The sequence below is a fragment of the Mustela nivalis genome (genome assembly GCF_964662115.1).
Source record: "Mustela nivalis genome assembly, chromosome: 13".
NCBI classification, from domain to species: Eukaryota; Metazoa; Chordata; class Mammalia; order Carnivora; family Mustelidae; genus Mustela; species Mustela nivalis.
Genome location: NC_139032.1, coordinates 32,587,983 through 32,612,611, shown reverse-complemented (window position 1 = coordinate 32,612,611; position 24,629 = coordinate 32,587,983). Strand labels below are relative to the sequence as shown.

At 37.1% G+C, this 24,629-nt stretch overlaps 1 protein-coding gene across 2 annotated transcripts in view; it reads right to left on the bottom strand.

Annotated features, from left to right (window-relative positions):
• Positions 1 to 24,629, bottom strand: part of IL33 (interleukin 33) — a 74,326-nt gene that overhangs the window by 28,147 nt on the left and 21,550 nt on the right. For both annotated transcript variants that reach the window (XM_082695145.1, XM_082695144.1), the window contains exons 2-7: positions 20,897 to 21,004; positions 6,736 to 6,861; positions 6,070 to 6,195; positions 2,789 to 2,896; positions 2,192 to 2,242; positions 1,109 to 1,206 (exon numbers count right to left, since the gene is read on the bottom strand). In XM_082695145.1, the coding sequence (XP_082551271.1) occupies positions 1,109 to 1,206; positions 2,192 to 2,242; positions 2,789 to 2,896; positions 6,070 to 6,195; positions 6,736 to 6,861; positions 20,897 to 20,993 (606 nt within the window). In that variant the 5' untranslated portion in view covers positions 20,994 to 21,004. The remainder of the gene's footprint in view (positions 1 to 1,108; positions 1,207 to 2,191; positions 2,243 to 2,788; positions 2,897 to 6,069; positions 6,196 to 6,735; positions 6,862 to 20,896; positions 21,005 to 24,629) is intronic.

Sequence of the window (24,629 nt, the reverse complement as noted above, 5' to 3'; positions counted from 1 at the left end):
GAAACGTAGCTTAGAGTGACTGGGTTTGGATGCAGCAGCTCAGGATTTGTGCCTGACTTTTGCCATGTACTATCTCTGAGACGTGTGCACATTGCTTTACTTCTCAAACCTCAATTTTTTAGTCTAATCAGTTTTCTAGATCAGTCAACCAACAACTTTCCAGCACATATGTGAATGATGTAAGTGATTATTATTTTAGGGCAATAAGTGGTAGGGATGGTTTGTATTATAGTAATATTTGACTAATAAAACAACTCTATTATGGAATTACTGTAATAACTAAAGGAGACTGCTTGTAAAATATTTAGCACAGTATTTGGCATGTAACAGAGCTCTGTATGGGGTCAGCTCTTATCACTGAGTAATTATATACATCCAACACTGTTATATACATTTAGGAATGTTTGTTAAGAAAGATGCTGGTTACCATCCAGTGTTTATGATAATACCTTATATGACTGTATTAGATTCATAATTTTGTATTTATGTCATTTGTCATCTATATTATAGTCTTTATGTTTTCTTTCTGGTCTCTATCTTTGGCTTGTTTATTCCTGAAGATGTTTATAAATTTTCACAATGACCTATATACTTCCATTTACATTTTTTTGTAACAACATTGTAACCTAAATCTTGGCATATGGAAACGTTTATGACTTTCCCTTTAGCAGGGTCAGAGTGTAAACTTGTTTTTACATTTGCCTAAGAAAACTATATTTTATCAGGAACACTTCCTGCAAGAACAAAGTAGTTCCTAAAGTAAAATGGAAAGGATTTGAGATCATTGTATACAGCAGTGCTTCTCAAACTTCAATGTGCTTATGAATCTCCTGGAGATTTGTTAAAATTATGATTCTGCTTTAATTGTGAGGAAACCTGAAATTTTGCATAGCTCCCAGGTGCACTGCTGGCAGAGAACAGAATTTCTGTAGCAAGGCTATACATGCCCTTTATCTCCCTTTCCTACGCTAGAAGCAAGTTATTAGCAGTAACTGATCGTGTCTTAGGTACAATAGCAGAAGCAAAATTTCTTTGAAATATGCCAGACACCCAAATCTGCACGAGTGAGTGGAGTTAGTTATGACAGTTAAGTGCATATTTCTTTTACCTCCACAGAGTGTTCCTTGTTGTTGGCATGCAGCAAAAAGTCTTTGTCTTTTGTAGGGCTCAGGTTTACCAATAATGTCTGGCCATCAACACCATCACCTTGCAATTAAAAAAAAAAAAAGTAAATTTAAAAAGTAATAAAAAATTGAAAAATCTAAATTATAAAGTTGAGAATTTAGCTCATTTTAATTTAAATGAGTTTAACACATAGGAAAAGAGTCCAAGATATGATGTAAAATAATTGTTTCATTAACCTACATGTCTTTTATAAGTATGTGTACCCAAGTGAAACTAAAGAATCATTGGACAATATGGGATTAAGTTTAATTTCCTAAAGAGTTATTGGACAATTTGGGGTAATTTTAAGCTCCTTAGTTATTACCCCATTTAGTAAAATTAGCAAAATTACCCCATTAAAATAAATTAAACTTAGTAAAATCACCCCATTATTTGGGGGTAATTTTAAGCTTCTTGGTTTCCTTATTTGCTTTCTAATTGTAGAATTGTGACTCTATTTGGTATTTATCTGGGTGTCAGCTTCCCTGTCTGCATGTAAAGCTACTGATAGTTGTTTCCCAATATCCAACTATCCTCCTTGTGTAATAGAACATTTCCCAGTCTGTTTTTTTATAATAAAGTGTAGCAATGTGACTAAGTTTTGACAAATATGAGGTGAATGGAAGTGTCAGTTGCAACTTAAAGTTTTGTCCTTAAAGGGAAAGAGAATTCATGTGTCATGTCTTCCTTTGTCCTGCTGATTGGGCATTGTCATGGTAGCAAGTAATCTTGAACCATGTAGATGTTGGCAGAGTCACAGAGAAGGAGTTTGGTCCTTGTACAACTTGTTGAACAGAGCTGCTATTCCAGCACTGGCTAAGATAAAAATAAAGTTTTGTGTAGCTTAAGCCACTATTATTCTGCAATGGATGGGTGGAATAAATCCTGTAAGAATCTAAGATTTTGCCATGAGTGTGGGCTGGAGAGAACCTTCTGAGACTGTCTTTTACGTGGAGCATTTTTGGATTTGTCCTTACCCCCAAATTCAAGAATGCAAGCACTACAACTGCCCAGCCCTCCAAATTACCTGTTCCATGAGTGGGGGGTTGGGAATCATAATAACGGAATAGCACCTTATCTGAAAGAGAATGCATAAAATCCTTTTGGCGAGATACAATTTTATCAAAAGATTTCAATTTCAACATATACCTAACAGCAGAAAATATCCTCTTTTGTTACATATCAATAAAAGCAAAACTTTTGTGATTTTAAGAAAGGCCTAAAAGCTTCTAAATTCTCCTCAACTTAGTGAATTTAGGCACCTGCTGCCAATGCATTGGAGTTAGCACACAGCATGGAATTTATTTGCTATGTCTGAAGTAGTCCACTGTTTATGGTTTGGTAAATTTATTATCATCATCATCATCATCATTATTATTATTAGGGGGAGATGGAGTTGGAGGGGCAAGAGCAGGAGGAGAAGGTGAGAGAGAATCTTAAGTAGGCTTCACACCTAGTGAAAGCCTGATATGGGGCTTCATCTCAAGACCCTGAGATCAATGACCTGAGCTGAAATCAAGGGTTGAACACTTAACTGTCTGAGCAATCCAGACACCCCTTGGTAAACTTATTTTTTACTTTACTAGTCATCATTATATCATTATAGACAAAAGAAATATTCTACCTTTTTCTTGGTCTTTTCTCAAGTCTTCTACATAGATCTCATAACCTCCATCCTCAAAAACGAAAGTAATAGATTGATCATTGTATGTGCTCAGGGAAGCAGAATGTTCTGTAACAAGTGAAAAGTTTGTCATTAAGAATTCAAACACACTTTTTCCCATGAACAATCTTTCAGCAATCGAAAGGAAATGCTTCCTTAAAGGTTTTTGATTTTTGTTTTTCTTTACAATTTGAGCTGCACTTTGCCCACCATCATTGGATAGATAAAAGCCTTTGGCGCAAGCTTTTTATTTTATATTTTATTTTATTTCTTTTCAGTGAACAGAATTCACTGTTTATTCACCACACCCCAATGCTCCATGCATACGTGCCCTCTGTAATACCCACCACCAGGCTCCCCCAACCTCCCACCCCCGGCCCATTCAAAATGCTCAGATTGTTTTTCAGAGTCCATAGTCTCTCAGGGTTCATCTCGCCCTCCAATTTCCCTCAACTCCCTTCTCCTCTCCTTCTACGCATGTCCTCCGTGTTATTTCTTATGCTCCACAAATAAGTGAAACCATATGATAATTGGCTTTCTCTGCTTGACTGATTTCACTCAGCATAGTCTCTTCTAGTCCTGTTCATGTTGATACAAAAGTTGGGTGCAAGCTTAATGTAGCTCAAAGGGTAAGGTGTACCACTTGAATGGGATTAGAGATGCTAGTCTCTTGGTTGAAAACCATAGGAGGTCATGTTAGTGTGTTTAGGGGAGGATTTGGTGGAAAGAAAGAAGATGGAAAAGTGACAGACTTTGCCTAAAGACATCTCTGTTTCCTTGTTTCTTATAGTCAGGGGGACTGTGGACAAGGAGACTGTATTTTGATAGACATGGTTAAATGGCTACCAATCTGTAAGGTGTGGAGTTATTCAAAGACTTCCAACAATCCTGGAAAGTGTGAGTACCATTCTGTCCTCTAGCTAAATAGCAGAGACACTTAGAACAGTATTCCCAACTTAAAAAAAAAATGTCCCAGCACACATAGAAAAGTAAAGTATTTCTAAGGCATGCTGGCGTAAACTGGTGTAGAATTAGGGACTATTTATGTTGGTCTTGAGAAAAAAAATATTATGTTTTCTTTATGTTATAGCATTGTGCCAAGAAAAATAATGTACAAAACAGAAGAATGTTAAATATTGAGTCTGTACATGAAATTCTGAAATAAAGTGATTTAAAACTAGGGTCATCACGTTGCCTGATTTTAAGCTTTACTACAAAGCTGTGATCACCAAGACAGCATGGTACTGACACAAAAACAGACATATAGACCAGTGGAACAGAGTAGAGAGCCCAGATATAGACCCTCAACTCTATGGTCAAATAATCTTTGACAAAGCAGGAAAAAATATGCAGTGGAAAAAGGACTGTCTCTTCAATAAATGGTGCTGAGAAAGTTGGACAGCTATATGTACAAGAATGAAACTCAACCATTCACAAGGATAAACTGAAAATGAATAAAGACATCAACATGAGGCAGGAATCCATCAGAATCCTAGAGGAGAACATAGGCAGTAACTTCTTTGACATTGGCCACAGCAACTTCTTTCAAGATATGTCTCCAAAGGCAAAGGAAACAAAAGTGAAAATGAACTTTTGAGATTTCATCAAGGTCAAAAGCTTCTGCACAGCAAAGGAAGCAGTCAACAAAACAAAGAGGCAACCCACAAAATGGGAGAAGATATTACCAAATGACAGCACAGACAAAGGGCTGATATCCAAGATCTATAAAGAACTCCTCAAACTCAACACACACAAAACAGATAATCATGTCAAAATAAAGGGCAGAAAAAATGAACAAACACTTCTCCAAAGAAAACTTACAAATGACCAACAGACACATGAAAAAATGTTCATCATCACTAGTCATCAGGGAGATTCAAATAAAACCAAATTGAGATACCACATTACACCAGTTAGAATGGCCAAAATTAACAAAACAGTAAGCAACAAGTGTTGGAGAGGATGTGGAGAAGTGGTGGTTGGTGGGAATGCAAGTTGGTGCAGCCACTTTGGTGGGAATGCAAGTTGGTGCAGCCACTTTGGAGAACAGTGTGGAGATTCCTTAAGAAATTAAATATAGAGATCCCCTATGACCCTGCAATTGCACTCCTGAGTATTTACCCCAAAGATACAGATGTAGTGAAAAGAAGGGCCATCTGTACCCCAATGTTCATAGCAGCAATGGCCACAGTCACCAAACTGTGGAAAGAACCAAGATACCCTTCAACAGATGAATGGGTAAAGAAGATATGGTCCATATATACTATGGAGTATTATGCCTCCATCAGAAAGGATGAATACCCAACTTTTGTAGCAACATGGACAGGACTGGAAGAGATTATGCTGAGTGAAATAAGTCAAGCAGAGAGAGTCAATTATCATATGGTTTCACTTATTTGTGGAGCATAAGGAATAACATGGAGGACATGGGGAGATGGAGAGAAGGGAGTTGGGGGAAATTGGAGGGGGAGATGAACTATGAGAGACTGTGGACTCTGAGAAGCAAACTGACAGTTTTGGAGGGGAGTGGGGGTGGGAAGTTGGGTGAGCCTGGTGTTGGTTATTATGGATGGCATGTATTGCATGGAACACTGGGTGTAGTGCATAAACAATGAATTCTGGAACACTGAAAAGAAATAGAAAAAAAATGATAAAAAAGATACTTAATGAATGAGAAACTTAGTATGCTTTTGGGAACTTAAAGACATTTATATCAGGATTATGCTTGAAATGGCAACATGCAACTCCTGGTCAAATTTTCATAATGATCTCTTCACTTCTTGATGGTCATGGTCACCATCAATTTGGACTTTATTTGCATGAGTAGGCGATACTTAAATCCATTTGAACATTTAAAATTTTTAGGAGTTGAAATTATATTTTAAAAATATAATAGTTCTTAATTTTCTTTCATTGTCAATGTTGGAATTTGGGGGAGGGGAATGTGGGGATTTTTTCCCCAAAGGATAACTTATTTTCCCCAGGAATAATGATATGGGATTACAATTCATAACAAGTATTTCAAAATAATAATGGAGGGCTAACTATAAAGTGTACATTCATTGTTAGAGCAGCTACTCTGTACCTAGTTTGAATACCACTGAATAGATTTGTGGGCTGCAAATGGACAGAAGTTTCTGTTACACGGGTAAGCATTGACTTGGAGCTGCTTCCTAGAGTGGTTCTGGTCCTGTGTCTTTCCTCCCTCCTCACACCCATACCACCCTCAGCACCAGTCATACCTTGGATACTTGGAAAATTAGTTGCCCTAAAACATTTCTGGGTCCTAGGTACATCACAGTCAAAGTCTTCCTTTAGCTGCTGATGACAAGCAGTGAATACCAGATGTTGCTCTTTGTACTTTCCACCTCGAGGACAGGGAGAGAGTAGGAGTGGACTGTCAGTACCCACTCTGCCCAAACTTTTTACTCCTCTTTGAGGATTCCCAGTCAAAGCTGATTGCTGGGACTGATCCCAGGGCTTTAGCCGCCCTATAGTTTGAAGGATCAATACCTCCTGGCACACTTATACCCCAGTAGGGCATACCCGTTGGAGCCCAGGTAGAAGAAAACTAGTTACTCATGGAATCAACACCCAAAAAACTGCTATTAACATTTTAGTTTAATTCCTTTAAATAAAAAAAACTTAAAATACTATAAACATATTTATAATTTTTATATCATCTGTTTTCACTTAATATTGTAACAATACCATTTCTCCCATGCTATAAAAAAAGTTTTATATGTCCTTTTGAAAATGGCTAGAAAGTAATTCAGCATCCTTACTTTTTTTCAGAAGGAAAATTTGCTCAAGGGAAAAAAATTATACATTCACTATGTGGTAAATAAGGGCAGAGAGAAACCCATTACAATATTGAAGAGTTACCAGGAAATGTAGTTTCCCCTTACCTGTTCTTGGGGAATGCCTTTTGGTGATTTCTTTCCTAAAATAACAGGCCGTCTTTTCTATGATAAGGCCAGAGCGCAGCTGCATAAAGTACATCTGGCAAACTTCTTCAGCTTTCTGTTGGGATTCTAAACAATTGAAAATTTTTGATATTATTTCATTCCATCCATTTTTGTCCATTTACAAGCACTGAATGTAGGAGACCAAGAAAGCAACTAAAGGTCTATAGTAGTGGGATATCTGGATGGCTCAGTTGGTTAAGTATCTGCCTTTGGCTCAGGTCATGATCCCAGGGATTGAATCCCACATCATGTTCCCTGCTCATCAAGGAACTTGCTTTTCCCTCTGCCCTCTGCTCCTCTTGTTTGTTCATGCTCCCTCTCTGACAAATAAATAAAATATTTTAAAAAGCACATCTATTTGCTAAAAAAAAAAGGTCTATAGTATCTTTTTTTAAATTTAATTTTATTTTTTCAGTGTTCCAAGATTCATTTTTTATGCACCACACCCAGACTCCATGCAATATGCGCCCTTCTTGCTACCTACCATCAGGCTCATGCATCCCCCAACTCCCCTACCCTCTCAAACCCTCAGTTTGTTTCTAAGAATCCACAGTCTCTCATGGTTCCTCTCCCTGCCCCCCCAATTTCCCACAATTTACTTTTAATTTCCTTCTCCTAGTCTCTTCCATGCTATTTCTAATGCCCCACAAGTAAGTGAAGCCATATGATAATTGATTCTCTCTGTCCACCAGACCCGTCCATGTTGATACAAAAGTTGAGTATTCATCCTTTCTGATGGTTGCATAATATCCATTGCATATATGAATCATATCTTTATCCATTCATCCATTGAAGGGCATCTTGGTTCTTTCCACAGTTTGGCTATGAACGTCAGGGTATATATGGCCCTTCTTTTCACTATATCTGTATCTTTGGGGTAAATACCCAGTAGTGCAATTGCAGGTAGCTCTATTTTTAATTTCATAAGGAATCTCCACACTGTTTTCCAAAGTGGCTGCACCAACTTTCATTCTTGCCATCAGTGTAAGAGGGTTACCCTTTCTCAACATACTCTTCAACACTTGTTGTTTCCTCTCCTGTTAATTTAAACCATTCTAACTGGTGTAAGGTGGTATCTCAATGTGGTTTTGATTTGAATCTTCCTGATGGCTAATGATGAACATTTTTTTGTGTATGCTAGGCATTTGTATGTCTTCTTTGAAGAAGTGTCTGTTCATGTTTTCTGCCCATTTTTTGACAGGGTTATCTGGTTTTGGGGTGTTGAGTTTGAGAAGTTCTTCATAGACCTTATATATGAGCCCTTTGTCTGAAATGTCATTTGCAAATATCCTTTACCATTCCATGGGCTGCCTCTTGCTTTGTTGACTGTTTTCTTTGTGGTGCAAAAGCTTTTTATCTTGATGAAGTCCCAAAAATTCATTTTCACTTTTGTTTCCTTTGTCTTTGGAGACATGTCTTGAGAGAAGTTGCTGTGGCCAATGTCGAAGAAGTTACTGCCTATGTTCTTCTCTAAGATTTTGATGGATTCCTCTCTCAATTTGAAGTCTATCATTCATTTTGTTTACCTTTGTGTATGGTGTAAGAGAATGTTCAAGTTTTATTCTTCTATACTTAGCTTCCCAGTTTTCCCAGCACCATTTATTGAAGAGACTGTCTTCTTTCCACTGGATATTTTGTTCTACTTTGTCAAAGATTACTTGACCATAGAGATGCAGATCCTTCTCTGGACTCTCAACTCTGTTCCATTGGTCTATGTGTCTGTTTTTGTCCCAGTACTATGCTGTCTTGGTGATCACAGCTTTGTAATAAAGCTTGATATCAGACAACATGATGCCCCCAGCTTTGTTTTTTCTTTTTCAACACTTCCTTAGTGATTAAGGGTCTTTTCTGGTTCCATACAAATTTTAGGATTGTTTGTTCCTTCACTTTGAAAAATTCCCATTTTTGATCAGGAATTTTGATCAGGATGACATAAAAGTATAGATTGCTCTGGGTAGAATAGACATTTTTACAAGGTTTCTTCTTCCCATGAGCAAGGAATGTTTTTCCATCTCTTTGTGTCTTCTTCAGTTTCTTTCATGAGTGTTCTATAGTTTCTTGAGTACAGATCCTTTAGCTCTTTGGTTAGGTTTATTCCAAGGCATCTTATTGTTTTTGGTGCTATAGTAAGTGGAATCAATTCTCTAATTTCCCTTTCTATAGTTTCTTTGTTAGTGTATAGGAAGGGAACTGAATTCTGAGCATTGATTTTGCATCCTGCTGTATAAAATGCTGTATAAATTCAAGTAATTTGGGAGTGGAATTCTTTGGGTTTTCCATATAAAGTATCATGTCATTGTGAAGAGAGAAAGTTCGACTTCTTTGCCAATTTAAATACATTTTATTTACTTTTGTTGTTTGCTGTTGCTAGAACTTCTAGTACTATATTGAACAACAGTGACGAGAGTGGGCATCCTTGTTATTTTCCTGGTCTCAGTGGGAAGGCTCTCATCTTTTCCTCATTAAGAATAATATTCATTGTGGGTTTTTCATAGATGGATTTATGAAGTTGAGGAATATTTTCTCTATCCCTATACTCTGAACAGTTTTAATCATGAAAGGATGCTGTATTTTGTCAAATGCTTTTTCTGAATCAATTGAGGGAACCATGTGGTTCTTCTCTCTTCTCTTATTGATTTGTTCCATCACATTGATTGATTTGTGAATGATGAGCCACCCTTGCATCCCAGGGATGAATCCCATTTGGTTATGATTTAATTATTAATTATAATTAATAATAATCATTAATTTATAGTAATGATTATTATTAATTATAATCAATAATTATTATTAATGTAAATTATTAATGTACTGTTGATCCTATTAGCTAGGATCTTTTTTTAAATTTATTTTTTATTTTCAGCATAACAGTATTCATTTTTGCACCACACCCAGTGCTCCATGCAATCCGTGCCCTCTATAATACCTACCACCTGGTACCCCAACCTCCCACCCCCACCCCTTCAAAACCCTCAGATTGTTTTTCAGAGTCCATAGTCTCTCATGGTTCACCTCCCCTTCCAATTTCCCCCAACTCCCTTCTCCTCTCTAACTCCCCATGTCCTCCATGCTATTTGTTATACTTCACAAATAAGTGAAACCATATGATCACTGACTCTCTCTGCTTGACTTATTTCACTCAGCATAATCTCTTCCACTCCCGTCCATGTTGCTACAAAAATTGGGTATTCCTCCTTTCTGATGGAGGCATAATACTCCATAGTGTATATGGACCACATCTTGCTTATCCATTTGTCCATTGAAGGGCATCTTGGTTCTTTCCACAGTTTGGCGACTGTGGCCATTGCTGCTATAAACAATGGGGTACAGAGGGCCCTTCTTTTCACTACATCTGTATCTTTGGGGTAAATACTCAGGAGTGCAATGGCAGGGTCATAGGGAAGCTCTATTTTTAATTTCTTGAGGAATCTCCACACTGTTCTCCAAAGTGGCTGCACCAACTTGCATTCCCACCAACCTTGGAAGAGGGTTCCCCTTTCTCCACATCCTCTCCAACACATATTGTTTCCTGTCTTGCTAATTTTGGCCATTCTAAATGGTGTAAGGTGATATCTCAATGTGGTTTTAATTTGAATCTCCTTGATGACTAGTGATGATGAACATTTTTTTCATGTGTTTGATAGCCATTTGTATGTCTTCATTGGAGAAGTGTCTGTCCATATCTTCTGCCCATTTTTTGATATGATTGCCTGTTTTGTGTGTGTTGAGTTTGAGGAGTTCTTTATAGATCTTGGATATCAGCCCTTTGTCTGTGCTGTCATTTGGTAATATCTTCTCCCATTTTGTGGGTTGCCTCTTTGTTTTCTTGACTGTTTCCTTGGCTGTGCAGAAGCTTTTGGTTTTGATGAAGTCCCAAAAGTTCATTTTCACTTTTGTTTCCTTTGCCTTTGGAGACATATCTTGAAAGAAGTTGCTGTGGCTGATATCGAAGAGGTTACTGCCCATGTTCTTCTCTAGGATTCTGATGGATTCCTGCCTCACATTGAGGTCTTTTATCCATTTTGAGTTTATCTTTGTGTATGGTGTAAGAGAATGGTTGAGTTTCATTCTTCTACATATAGCTGTCCAGTTTTCCCAGCACCATTTATTGAAGAGACTGTCTTTTTTCCACTGTATATTTTTTCCTGTTTTGTCGAAGATTATTTGCCCATAGAGTTGATGGTCCATATCTGGGCTCTCTACTCTGTTCCACTGGTCTATGTGTCTGTTTTTATGCCAGTACCATGCTATTAGCTAGGATCTTGTTGAGGATCTTGACATCCATATTCATCAGGGATATTGGTCTGAAATTCTCCTTTTTGATGGGGTCTTTGCCTGGTTTGGGGATTAAGGTAATGCTGGCTTCATAGAAAGAGTCTGGAAGTTTTCTTACCATTTCCATTTTTGAAACAGCTTCAGGAGAATAGGTATTATTTCTTCTTTGAATGTTTGGTAAAATTCCACAAGGAATCCTTCAGGTCCTGGATTTTTGGTTTTTTTTTGGAAAAGTTTTTGATCACTGCTTCAATATTGTTACTAGATATTGGTCTATTCAGGTTGTCAATTTCTTCCTGTTTCAGTTTTGGAAGTTTATGTGTTTTCAGAAATACATCCATTTCTTCTAGGTTGCTTAACTTATTGGCATATAACTATTGATACTAATTTCTGATGATTGTTTCTATTTCCTTGCTGTTAGTTGTGATCTATCTCCTTTCATCCATAATTTTATTAACTTGAGTCCTCTCTCTTTTCTTTTGGATTTGTTTGGTCAGTGTTTTATCAATCTTATTAAATCTTTCAGAGAACCAGCTTCTAGTTTTGTTGATGTGTTCTACTGTATCACTAGTTTCTAACTCAATGACCTCTGCTCTAGTCTTGATTATTTCCCTTCTTGTGTGTAGGGTTGGCTTAATTTGTTGTTGATTTTCCAGTTCTTTAAGGTGTAAAGAGAGTTGGTGTATTCAGGATTTTTCAATTTTTTTGAGTGAGGCTTGGATGGCTATATATTTCCCCCTTAGGACCTCTTTGGCCATATCTCATAGGTTTTGGACTGATGTGTCTTCATTCTCTTTGGTTTCCATGAATTGTTAAGTTCTTTTATTTAGTTGTTCTGAACAGTTCTGGTTGTTCTGAACAGTCTTGAGCAGGATGGTCTTTAGCTTCCAAGTGTTTGGATTTTTTCTTATCTTTTTTCTTGTGGTTGAGATTCCAGTTTCAAAGCACTGTGGTCTAAGAATATGCAGGGAATAATCTCAATCTTTTGGTATCAGTTGAGCCCTGATTTGTGACCTAGTATGTGGTCTATTCTGGAGAAAGTTTCATGTGTGCTTAAGAATGAGTATTCTGTTGTTTTAGGGTGGAATGTTCTGGTCCATCTGTTCTAGTGTGTCATTCAAAGCTCTTTTTTCTTTGCTGATTTTCTGCTTGGATGATCTGTCTATTGCTGAGAGTGGTGCATTAAGATCCCCTACAATAATGTATTCTTATCAATACAACTCTTTATTTTGATTAACAGTTGGCTCATGTATTTGTTTGCACCCATTTGGGGGCATAAATGTTTAGAGTGGTTAGATCTTCTTGCTGGATAGACCCTTTAAGAATAATGTGGTGTCCTTCTGTATCTCTGACTACAGTCTTTAGTTTAAAATCTAATTTATCTGATATGAGAATCGCTACCACAGCTTTCTTTTGAGGCCCATTGGCATGGGAGATTCTTCTCCATCCCTTCACTTTCAGTCTGGATGTATCTTTAGGTTCTAAATGGGTCTCTTGTAGACAGCATATTAGATGGGTCCTGTCATTTTATCCAATCTGTAACCTTGTGTCATTTTATAGGAGCATTTAGGCCATTCATGTTGAGAGTGGTTATTGAAAGATATGTTTTTACTGATGTCATGTTGCCTGCAAAGTCCTTGTTTCTATAGATTGTCTCTGTAAATTTCTGGTTTCTGCTACTCTTAGGTTCTTTCTTCTTTTATAGAACCCCCCTTAGTATTTCTTGTAGTGCCAGCTTGGTGGTCACATACTCTTTTAAACCTTGCCGGTTTTGGAAGCTCTTCTTCTCTCTGTCCATTTTGAATGTCAACCTTTCTGGACAAAATATTTTTGGCTGCATATTATTCTCATTTAGTGCCCTGAGTATGTTTTGCCAGCCCTTTCTGGCTTGCCAGGTTTCTGTGGACAGGTCTGGTGTTATTCTGATGGACTTCCTCTGTACATAAGTACTCTCTTCCCCCAGTTCCTGTCAGAATCTCTTGTCTAAAATTATGATTTGTCAGTTTTCCTATCAAGTGCCTTTAGGTCTTTCTAGATTCATTAATTCTGGGGGGTGTTCTTTCTGCCTCTAGGACACGAACACTTCTTCCATTCCCCAGACTGGGAAAAATTGTGCAACTATATTTTCCAGTCTTCTCTCTTTCTCCACCCCCTCAGGGATCCCAATAATTCAGATGTTGGAACATTTTATGGCATCAATTATTACCCTAATTTTGTTTTCATGGCTTCTAACCTGGTTGTTCCATGCCTTCTCCTGATCCTTTTTCTCTATCAGTTTGTCCTCTAGATCATTAATTCTATCTTCTGCCTCAGTTACTATAGCTGTTAGAGTATTTAGATTAGATTGGATCTCACTGAAAGCATTTTAATGTTTTGTCAGGTCAACTCTCACTTTTGTCCTGATAAATTATATGTTGCCACTAATGATCTTCTCCAACATAGCCATTTCCTGGATAATTATTACCCTAAAATCTGTTTCTGACATATTGTTTATGTCCATATCCAATAGTTTTCTGGCAGAGGTCACAGTCTCTGAATTTTTCCTCTATTGTGTATTTTTCCTTTTAGTCAGTTTGGTGAGAGATGGTTGAGAGGAGGTATGGCTGAAAATATCAACCACAATCCAGGCAAACTGCACTCTGAAAAGTTTCAGAGCAATTTGAAGTCACCATCAAAAAGATAATAAAAAGGGGGCACCTGGGTAGTTCAGTGGGTTAAAGCCTCTGCCTTTGGCTCAGGTCATGATCCCAGGGTCCTAGGATTGAGCCCTTCATTGGGCTGTCTGCTCTGCGGAGAGCCTGCTTCCTCCTCTCTCTCTCTCTCTGCCTGCTTCTTTGCCTACTTGTGGTCTCTGTCTGTCAAATAAATAAATAAAATATTTTTAAAAATATTAGAAAAAAAAAGTGTGAAAGAGAAAAAAAAAAGAAAGAAGAAAACCAGCCAAAATGAGTCCCAAAAGTAAGATTTATAAGGTACAAAAACAAAAATGAGCAAACAAAAGGGTCAACAAAATTAAAAGAAAAAAACCCAGCCAAAAAGACTTGTAAGAATAAGAAAATAGTACAAAAACAAAAACAAATAATCTGAGGGGTTTGAAGTGGCGGGGGGGGGGGGAGGTCGGAGTACCAGGTAGTGGGTATTATAGAGGGCACGAATTGCATGGAGCACTGGGTGTGTTGAAAAAATAATGATACTGTTATGCTGAAAATAAATAAATGAAAAAAATAAATAAATGAAAAAAAAAAAATAAATACACAGAAACACTGACAAAAGAATAAGATGGGAAGACGGTTTAAACCCTCAATGTGGGTGAGGAAATTTATCTCAGTTCTTCCTGGGTGTATCTTGTTATCTTTGTTAATGAACTCAACTTTCCAAAGTGTAAGGTCCTGTTTAGCCAGAGGCTTCCATCAAGGTTAAAACAATAACCTTGTTGTTTAACCCTTAAACTGTCCCTGCTCCCCTTCCCCCAGGGGACTTACTTAAAAACAAGTTCCAGAAACCAGCCCCAGGTAACAAAGCCCAGATACAAGGATGGGTCAGGCCAGGTGGAGACATCCGATCAGTGGGGGGTTGCACACTGTCTCCCTAGTTACCAAGGAGTATGGGCCCTGCCCTTTGGGAGCCTTTTGGGTGCCAATTCTAACCAAGGTGATAGACTAGGTCAAATGTCTACTATAGGATAAATTGTAATTCAATTGGTCACTTATGTGTGACCTAACATGACTATGGAGTTTCCTATGTGTGTTACAATCTCATTGGCCACCTGTGCATGCCAGGCCTGACCGCATGGCCTTTGCCTTAAAAGCTAGTCTGTGAAACAGAGAAAGGTCACCCTTTCTTGTAAGAGGTGTGTCCCTGAATGTTTGGTCTGATTCTTGATGCTTGGCATGGAATAAAGCTTTGCTTGATCTTTGCTTTATATCAGTCTTGCTCCTTTAATCATGGACCCATTTTTGGGGAGACCTATCACAGAGATACAGGGAAATTAATACTGGTTCATATATAGGGGCAGTATTGAATAGGGAAAAAGGAGTACCTTGAAGCTTATATCTATCTATCTATCTATCTATCTATCTATCTACTATCTATCTATCTAAAAGAAAAAGCAAAAGAAAACATAGGTATATGTATGAAAATAGTTCAAGTTAAAAAGTTATTATGGAATATGTTGTATTAAATGTCTAGTCATAATGGCAAATAGGTTTAAAAAAATTAAAAACAAGAATCATGAGAACGAATTTTAAAAAAAGTTGTATCTCAGAGTTCACAGTCTCTCATGGTTTGTCTCCCCCTCCAATTTCCCCCAACTCCCTTCTCCTTTCCATCCTTTTAACCAGTCTCCAAGCTAATGGTGGTCCCTAAGCATAGGGTACTTTTGTAATGGGGTATTACTTTTTAGTGGGTTGCTTCTGGTGGCTCCCTCCCCCTTCTGTTTATCCTCTGATATTAGTCCAAACACTCTCACTCCTCTGTCCCTCTCCACTGATGATCTTCTGCTCCTGTAGAGATCCAGAAGTGTATAATCTTAAATCTCGGGCTGATCTCATGGGTGTCGAGAGTGTTCTGGTAGATATTTAGCTCAATTAAGGGGATTGGTTGAAACAGGGTCTCCTACTTTTTTATCATCTTGTCCCTCTTCAGGTCTATAGCATCTTACCAGAAACCTTGGGACCAGTGTGGTTCAAAATTAACAGTTTTTAAGATTCTAGAACTGTCATGTAAAGTATATACTATATATATGTAGTACTTCCAGCAGGGACTAGGGCAGTACTCTTATAATCAAAAATTAATTAATGATTTTATAGTGAAATATAGGAAAATTTACACAAAGTGAAATAAACACCTCATGTTTGCTCAGATCAAGATTTAACTGTCATGGAGGTTCATATAATTTCTTATTACCAAATGAGTTATGAAAAATTTTAGGTCTCTAGAAAAATTTTTGTTGTCCAAATTCTATATAAGGGAGTGTGGATCTACATCCAATATGTATCAGTCTTCACCTGAGGAGGAAATTTTATGGTCATATGAAATCTATAATATTTCTTACCTATCTAGAATTAACTTTTAATAATTTTGGAACAAACTGAGGGTTTTGGTGATGAGGGAGGTTGGGGGTAGGGTGAGCCTGGTAGTGATATTAAGAAGTACATGTATTGCATGGAGCACTGGGTGAGGTGCATAAACAATGAATTTTTTAATACACACATACACAGAATAAAATTAAATTAAAAAATAATTCTAGAAGGATAGCTATAGTTTCTAGAGTTTATTGATACTAAAAATAACTGACTAATGTTAAGGAGCTTTCTATATGTTCATCTAGGAGTTTCATGGTTTCAGGTCTTACATTTAAATCTTGAATCCCTTTCAAGTTAGTTTTTGTGAGTTCTTTTACATGTGAATATCCAGTTTCCCCAGAACCATTTACTGAAGAGACTTTAGTTTCTTCTTTGAGTATGCTTGGCTCCCTCATCAAATCTTAGTGTGCTATACTGCAATTTTGTGAACTAACATAATACAAATTATATCAGTTAAGGACTTCATCACCTATTTAATAATTTTTATTCACTTAGTCAAAGAAAAGGTCTCAAGTAAAAAATTAAATTTGCTATTTGGAAATTCATAAAAGGCCTTTAAAATTTAAATAGAAAAGAAAGTCATAACTCTTGAGTCATGGCATCTAAACTTTTAACATTATAGCAAATGAATTATCAAGCAATTTGTTTAATACAGCCAAATTTCAATTATTCATAGTAATTCAGAAAATGAAAATAGTTACTTGTGACTTTGGAATCCATTCTATGATTCTTTTTTAATTTTCTAAAAGATTTGCCTTCCTGATATGCTTTTCAAATTTAAGTGGAGTAAACTTTCATTAGGCACTATTTTGAATTATACATATCTTGCCTCCAATTCAGATGGACACCTTCATTTAAGTATTTTCTACTGTCTGAACAAGGCGAGGCCACTTAATTATACTCACCTCTACCCTGAAACTTTCCAACATTGCATCACAGCTTATAAATATCATCTATAGTATCTTACCTTTATGTAGTGCTTTTACAATCACAAAGAAATTTATAAAGCTATGCCAGAGCCAGCATTGAACCTGGTCTCCTAATAAGTAATCTAATACAATACTTTATTAACTGTATCACATTGTCTCTCCAGACATAAAGGGCATAAGATGATATTTTAAGGATGTTCACTCCTTATATACTTTATGCTATATTCGGAATCCCATTGGACATGACTGACAGACATGTCTAATATGGAAAATGGACTTTCTGAGGAGCAGGATGTGGATCCTGGGTAGCTAGGAGTAAGTGTCCTTATATTAAGGAAGTATTATGGATGTAGAAAAAGAAAGGGGCTAAAGATATTGATATAGGGGCTCGCATTTAATGGGACAAACACTGGATATCAAGGGGTGATCACATTTGAAGTATTTAAGATACTTCACATTGGGAGAATATGGAAGTGTAAGGACCTATTTAGCCAGAGGCTTCCAGCCAGGTTAAACAATAACCCTGTTGTTTTACCCTTAAACTCTCCCTGTGCCCCTTCCCCCGAGGGATTTACTAAAAAACAAGTCCCAGAAACCAGCCCCAGGTAACAAAGCCCAAATACAAGGGTGGGTCAAGCCAGGTGGAGACATCCGACCAGTGGGCGAATGCATACTGTCTCCCTAGTTACCAAGGAGTATGGGTCCCACCCTTTGGGCAGCTTTTGGGCACCCACTCTGACCAAGGTGATAGGCTAATTCAAGTATCTACTCAGGTAAATTGTAATTCAGTTGGACACCTAGCATGACTATGCAGCTTTCTTTCTGTGTTACAATTTCATTGGCCACCTGTGGGTGGCCAGGCCCAACTGCATGGCCTTTGCCCTTAAAAGCTAGTCTGTGAAACAGAGAGAGGTCGGCCTCTCTGTAAGAGGTGCAGCCCTGGCCAGTCAGTTTGATTCTTGATGCTCGGCATGAAATAAAGTTCTGCTTGACCTTCCCTTTGTATCAGACTCACTTCTTTAATCATGGACCCATTATTGATGGACCTAACAGAAGGTATACTTTGGTGTTTGCAGCAGCTGAAAGTGTGGTGTGATGATTGTGGTCTTGGATGGGAAATATAAACATGGCATGGCCTCGGGGACTCTGTGGGAGAGAATGCTAACTGGGGTGAAAGGCCCCTCTTAAGCTTATGTAAGGACTGTTGTCATTTCCTATGTCTCTATCTTGCCTGATGTCTGAAGGTAGTGTTTCAACATGGTTTATAAGGAAATTCTCACAAGTGATTTCATCATAGCAACAGCATGATAAAATCCCTCACGCATTTCTGGTGAGTACATGGGAAGTGGCCTGGAACTCTTCCTGTAGTTCTGCCACTGAGAGAGCCAGACTGTGACTGAGAGGAACTACATAAATGAATCACTCATCTTTCATTTCTTTCCCGAACACCTATTTCACCAAGGTTTCTTCTCACTGCTTATTACCCTTGATTTATCTGTGGCATTTGACTTGGAACCACATCTCTGAAACAATTCTTCCCTTATTTTCATGTCACCAGTCTCCTTAGGTCCTTGTTTTTCTCTGATCATCCATCTCTGTTGCTCTATTAGTTTTTCCTTGTCTGACTGCTCCTAAAATGCTGGCGTTGTGCAGGATTTGTCCTTTGCCTTTTCCTTTCACTTTAGACTTTGTTTCTGGGCAATCTTGCCTGCTCCAATGACTTCAATCATCTTTTTGTATGCTGATGACTCCCCAAAAAGTAACTCTACCTTAGGTCTCTCTCCTGAGCTTTGTGTCTGTTGCTCTTTCTCCACAAGGTATTTTCACTTCAGTTAGCTCCAGACATCTCTATATCTACTTTTGAAGAGTGTCCAGAATTCTGGATATCTCTACCTGGTTGACCTATACTTACCCCCAATTCAAAAATACTCATAATAAAAAAATTATTTATTTTTCTCTACCCACAGTACTTTCCTCCTGAAATTTTCAATCTATCTTGAAAACCAGTACCATTTTCTAACACTGTCTGCCCAAATCTTAAGTCATCCTGAAAGCTGAGAATCACCTATTTTCCCCTTTCTGTCCATCCCTCAATTTATTTGGTCTGTAATTAAATCTTATTGATTTCAGTTTCTGAATGTATCTGACCTTTAGTCCTTCTTTTCCATTCTGTTGTCTTAGGTCATTCTCTGTCCCCTAGATGAATGCAGTAGACCTCTAACCAGTTTTGGTTTCTATTCTTGCTCCCTAACTCTATTTTTACACCACCATCCATGTGATTTCTCTAAAATAAAAATATCTTGTTATTCTCCAGTTGAATGTTTTCAATGGTTGCTTACTGCCCATAGGATAAATCTGAAGTTCTGTCACTGTAACTTTAGAAGATATTTCATGGACAGGCCCAAGTTAAGGGGTGTGATCTTTACTTATTTCTATGCCCAATTATTGCCATGTAGGGATATGTGCCCAGTGTTGCTAGATTTTCTGATTTTTCAAGAGATTCAGGTTTTTATGCATAATCTTCTAATTTTTAAATAGTTCCTCAATTTAAAAAAATACCATAATACTGTTTAGGCCAAATCAAAAGCTTCTGCTGGATCATCTGTCCCAAAGTTCCCATATTCTGACTTCTGGCTAGATACATAAGGAAACTGGATTGTCAGAGGGGGGAAAGTGTTGATGGATTTAGGGGAAAGGAATAGCAGAGGAAGATGGCCTGACTCTGGGAGTAGCTTCCTGGAAACTAGGAAGGGAATGAGTTTGGGAAGAGGCTTTTCTCCATTTCATTAAGTCCTGTATTTTTTAGTCCTAGAGATGAAGTACTCTGGTGGTGACCTAAACTCATATGGAGGCTGATTGTGTATATATATCTCTAGTGGGTAAATATTGAGTTTTTTGACTTTGTGATTGTGTCAGATCCTGCTAGCCCAAAGGAGGAGGAGAAGGAACTAAAACAAGCTTTTATTTTATTTATTTATTTATTTAGCTTTATTGCTTAGGGTCCTAGAGCAGTGGGGGAAGGGGCAGAGGGAGAGAATCTAAAGCAGACTTCCTGCTGAGCACAGAGACTATTGTGGGGCTCAACCTCACGACCTCAGGTTGAGACCTGATCTCAACCTCAGGTATGAGATCATGACCTGAGCAGAAACCATGAGTCAGACACTTAACTGAATGAGCCACCCAGCCGCCCCCTAGGATAATTTTCAGGATCAAAGATATAGCTCTTTCTTCTTAGAGCTATGGCTACTACCTGACTTTATTTACCCTTCAATTTATGCCCAATTCTTTGAGTTTGCAACTGGATAGACTTGAGCATCATTTGATCAATTCTGTTTTATTTGGAGCATGGATTATTCAAATATCTTCACTCTTACTGTTCTCTCCTTTTTCAAAAGTTGCAAGTCAAAACCACAACTTGATACATCAAAGGTGTATATTTTATATGCAATAAATGTTGGATAAAAGAAGATCATTTCAAATTTTATTAATCTAGGAAAAAGATTTTGGAACTAGTTGGAATGAGGTGTGGGTAGTGAGAAGGGATGGATATGAAGGACTATGTATGTTTATCACTGTTAAAGGGTTTAAAATACTTAAACCATCTGAGATTTATCAGATAAGCAAATGTTAGCTATGTATAGTCTGTTTAAAAACAAACACTGCTGTATTACAAACTTATGAGCTATCTCTTCTAATTTCAGCTCTTGTATTCTTAGTAGCTTTTGCCAAGGTAGCATGTATAAACATCAGAATAAGAATTTGATAACAGATAAAAAATAGTTTGTAAAACAATCAGAAATGCTAAGTCCTTACTTCTCAATTTGGGAGATTTTACCAAAGCCTTGCTTGCTGAACTGTTCATCTTTGCAGGAGAGATTTTGGTGGTTGAATACTTCATTTTAGTCTTCATTTTTCAGGCTTCTGTGGATTAAAATGTAATATTAGTTCAAATGCCTCAACCTGAAAATAAACAGAAATAACTGTGGCTGACTCAAAATAACATTAATAACATAGTCACATAAAGAAAACAATTATTTCAGTAAAATTTGAATTTAGTTTCTGAAAATATATCCATATTGAAATATAGTCAGAGGACAAAAAGAGCTACAAAGAAGTATTAAACTTTACATAGTGGAAAAAAAACCTTTACATAGTGGGTTATTGTTGGTAATATTGATATTAGGATTCTGAAATATTTTTACTGTATTATAAAACAGAACAAATAAGTAGATGTGTTGATACTGTAGGATTTTTACTGCAAGGGAAAGGAGATACAAATAAAAAAATATAAAAAGCCACGGGAAAATCTCTGTAATGTTAAATCTGAATCAGTACTATCAACTATCAGTGTGCCCCTATCTTAGATTCTAGATACTTTTTCCTCTAAAAGGAACCAGGACTCTCTAGGTTTGGGCTGAGAATGTAAAGTGAATATGGAATATTCAGTTATGCCAGAAAGCAGTTGGTCATTCAAAAACTTGTGTTTGTGTCAAAAGAACACAGGATCCGCTTCAAAGGGTTTCTCACTGGCCAAATTTGGCACAATTTGAGCATCAGAAAGAATGGTAATTCTTTTGGTAATTCACTATTAAGCATTTAATGTGAAAAGAAATCCACCAGTCCATAACATTCCTTAAGAATGAATGAACAAGGGATTTATTCATTACAGAATGAATGGTAGAGTTAGAAAAATAACAGTCTTGTAACCCTCAGTGTAATACTTGATACAAGCCAGGATCATCAATGGTTGCTGTGCCTTGATGTCAAGCTGGGTCAGAGTACCTTATTGAAAGAATATTGCATTTTCTCTTATAAACTGCAGAATACCCCATATTTATTCAGTAGGGTACCATTGTCTGGCTTCATCATCAAGGTAAGGTAGTGGTGCTTTGATTTGTGAAGGGAGCAGGACTTCTTCAGCCTTAAATTCTCCCTTACATTGCTTGAAATTCTACTAATAGTTTACTCCTATTGGCATTAAGCCTTGTCTTCTTTTTCCTAGATTAAAAAAAAAAAAAATTGGTGTATTCCAGAGGTGATTGCTATTTAAATCTCTTACAAACTTTATATGAATCAGCTCTTCTAGCAGGGTAAGGGATGAACATTTGGTTACTACATTGGAGGACTCCATGAAAGATAAACTTCACGCAACTTTATTTTTGTTTCTGAACAACCTTGAATGGACTGAAATTCCAAATTTTCTTATTTAGAAGGAACTAGAATCTTATACACAACCATCCTATTTACAACTGGTTTCATGAGCAAGAATCTTCAAAGGTAGAAAACGCTTAGGAGCAGAGAACCTTAGATGTCATTTGTCATTTTCCTGAGCCTCTAAATCTATGGATGAGTAGACTAAGACTGAAGGGAAGTGCCTTACTCAGGATCACAAAAACAAAACTGGGGCGAGAATCTAGTCTACTGATATCCATCTTTATGCCAGAGCTTCTGTGCCATGTCTCCTCTCTCCTTCTTCCAGCTGTAGGAAGAATATAATCAGAACTGGCAATTTAACTTCAAATGCTTGGCCAGTTGTCCAACTTCTTTAGAAATAATGAATTTCTAAATATAATAGATAATATGTAATAATAGCATGTGCAGTTAGGTAATCTTACTGTAGTTAAATTTTCAGAAAATAGTTCAAATAATACCCTGCACACAGTAGGTATCCAGGTAGCACTTTACTGATAACATGAAAATTGTAATGCTGGATTGTTGTTTTTGTTTGTTTCTCTGTTTCCTTTTTTATCCAAAAATCCTTATGTCCCAGAAAAAAAGTTCTCCTGGATGGACATTAACCACCCTCTAACCCAAAAACTGTTGCATTTTCAAATAAATCTGGGAAGTGTTCCTATGTATATTATTCAACTTCTTTTGAAGTCAGAACCACATTAGCATAGATAAGAGACTGAAATACCACATTTACAATGGAGTGATTGACACAGAAAAAGTCAGCTGCTTTTTAAGAATTGAATGATAAGGGGCACCTGGGTGGCTCAGTGAGTTAAAGCCTCTGCCTTTGGCTCAGGTCATGTTCCCAGGGTCCTGGAATCGAGCCCGCATAGGGCTCTCTGCTCAGCAGGGAGCTTGCTTTCCTCCCTCTCTCTGCCTGCCTCTCTGCCTACTTGTGATCTCTGTCTGTCAAATAAGTAAACAAAAATCTTAAAAAAAAATACAATCACTCTTCACCATTTTTTCAGACTTGAAATTTACTCTCTACTCTCCTATTTTTAAGTCAGAAACATTTCAGAATATATAGCAGTATAAAAATCACTAGTTCTTTCATGCTGCTTTTCCCAATAATATAAGCAAATATTCTTGCACACTGGTTCTGATACCTTACCTTAGTTATGAATATGAAAGGCTCGTCTCAAATAATGAAGTTTCTTGCTGTCAGCATTTTGGTAGTGGTTGATGCTATATTCCAACTCTACTTATATACGCACTTGGATTAAGCAATATTGGGTGGCAGCGTTTGATGAATGATGCAATGCAAATAGCAGCAGTTGAATGGATTAGATTGAGTGGGAGTATACCTTATTCCCACAGCTAAATCCTAAACAGAGCTTTTAGATTATTTTAACTGTAGCACTTCCAAAGAGTTATACTCAGTTAATCTTTAATTTTTATGAAAGCTCTATGACATGGGCCCTAGGTGCTGTTTATTGCTCAAAATAAAGCATACAAGGGCAAAGACTTTCATTGCCTTTCTCTTTTCTACTGTGAAGTCAAAAACTTTAGATAACTTTTTCTGATTGTAAAAATAATGTGTGGGTGCTCAGAAAATGGTTAAATGATAGGAAAGCATGTATGCTATATTTCCTGACATTCTTTTTCCAATACAGAAATACTATGCATATCTATTTTTCATAAGAAAGAGAATCTACTGCAAGTATTATTTTGTAAGTTGCCTTTTTGATTTTCCAATTAATGTCACAAATATTCTTTTATAGGAGGCTTTATAAAACCCTCAATCATGTAAGTATAGCATAACAAATCTTTTATTGATTAACACTTTGACTATTTCTGTTTTTCTCCTTTTTTTTCTTTTATTTCTAAAATTACCACTGTCACAACAACTGACACTTGTATGTGTGTGTGTGTGTGTGTGTGTGTGTTGTGATTCCTGGCGAACTTTTGCATGTTCACTGGTAGCATAAATTCCTAGTAGCAAGATTGCAGAACCAAAGAGTTTGTGTACCTTATATATTGATAAAATGTTACTCTATTGAATTTCTAAAAGTTTGTATTGATTTATAGGTTTTTAATGATCCAGGGAATGTTCTTTTCACCATTGCCTTAGCAACAATGGGTGTCATCACCTTTAAAATGTTTGCTTTTCTAGTGGAATTTAAGAAACAAAACAAATAAGCCAAGGTGGGGAAACAGAGACAAACCAAGAAACATACTCTTAATTATAGAGAACAAACAATGGTTACCAGAGGAGGTGGATTGGGGGATGAGTTAAATAGTTAATGGGGATTAAGTACACCACTTGTCATGATAAGAACAGAGTGATATATGGAAGTGTTGAAACACTGTATTG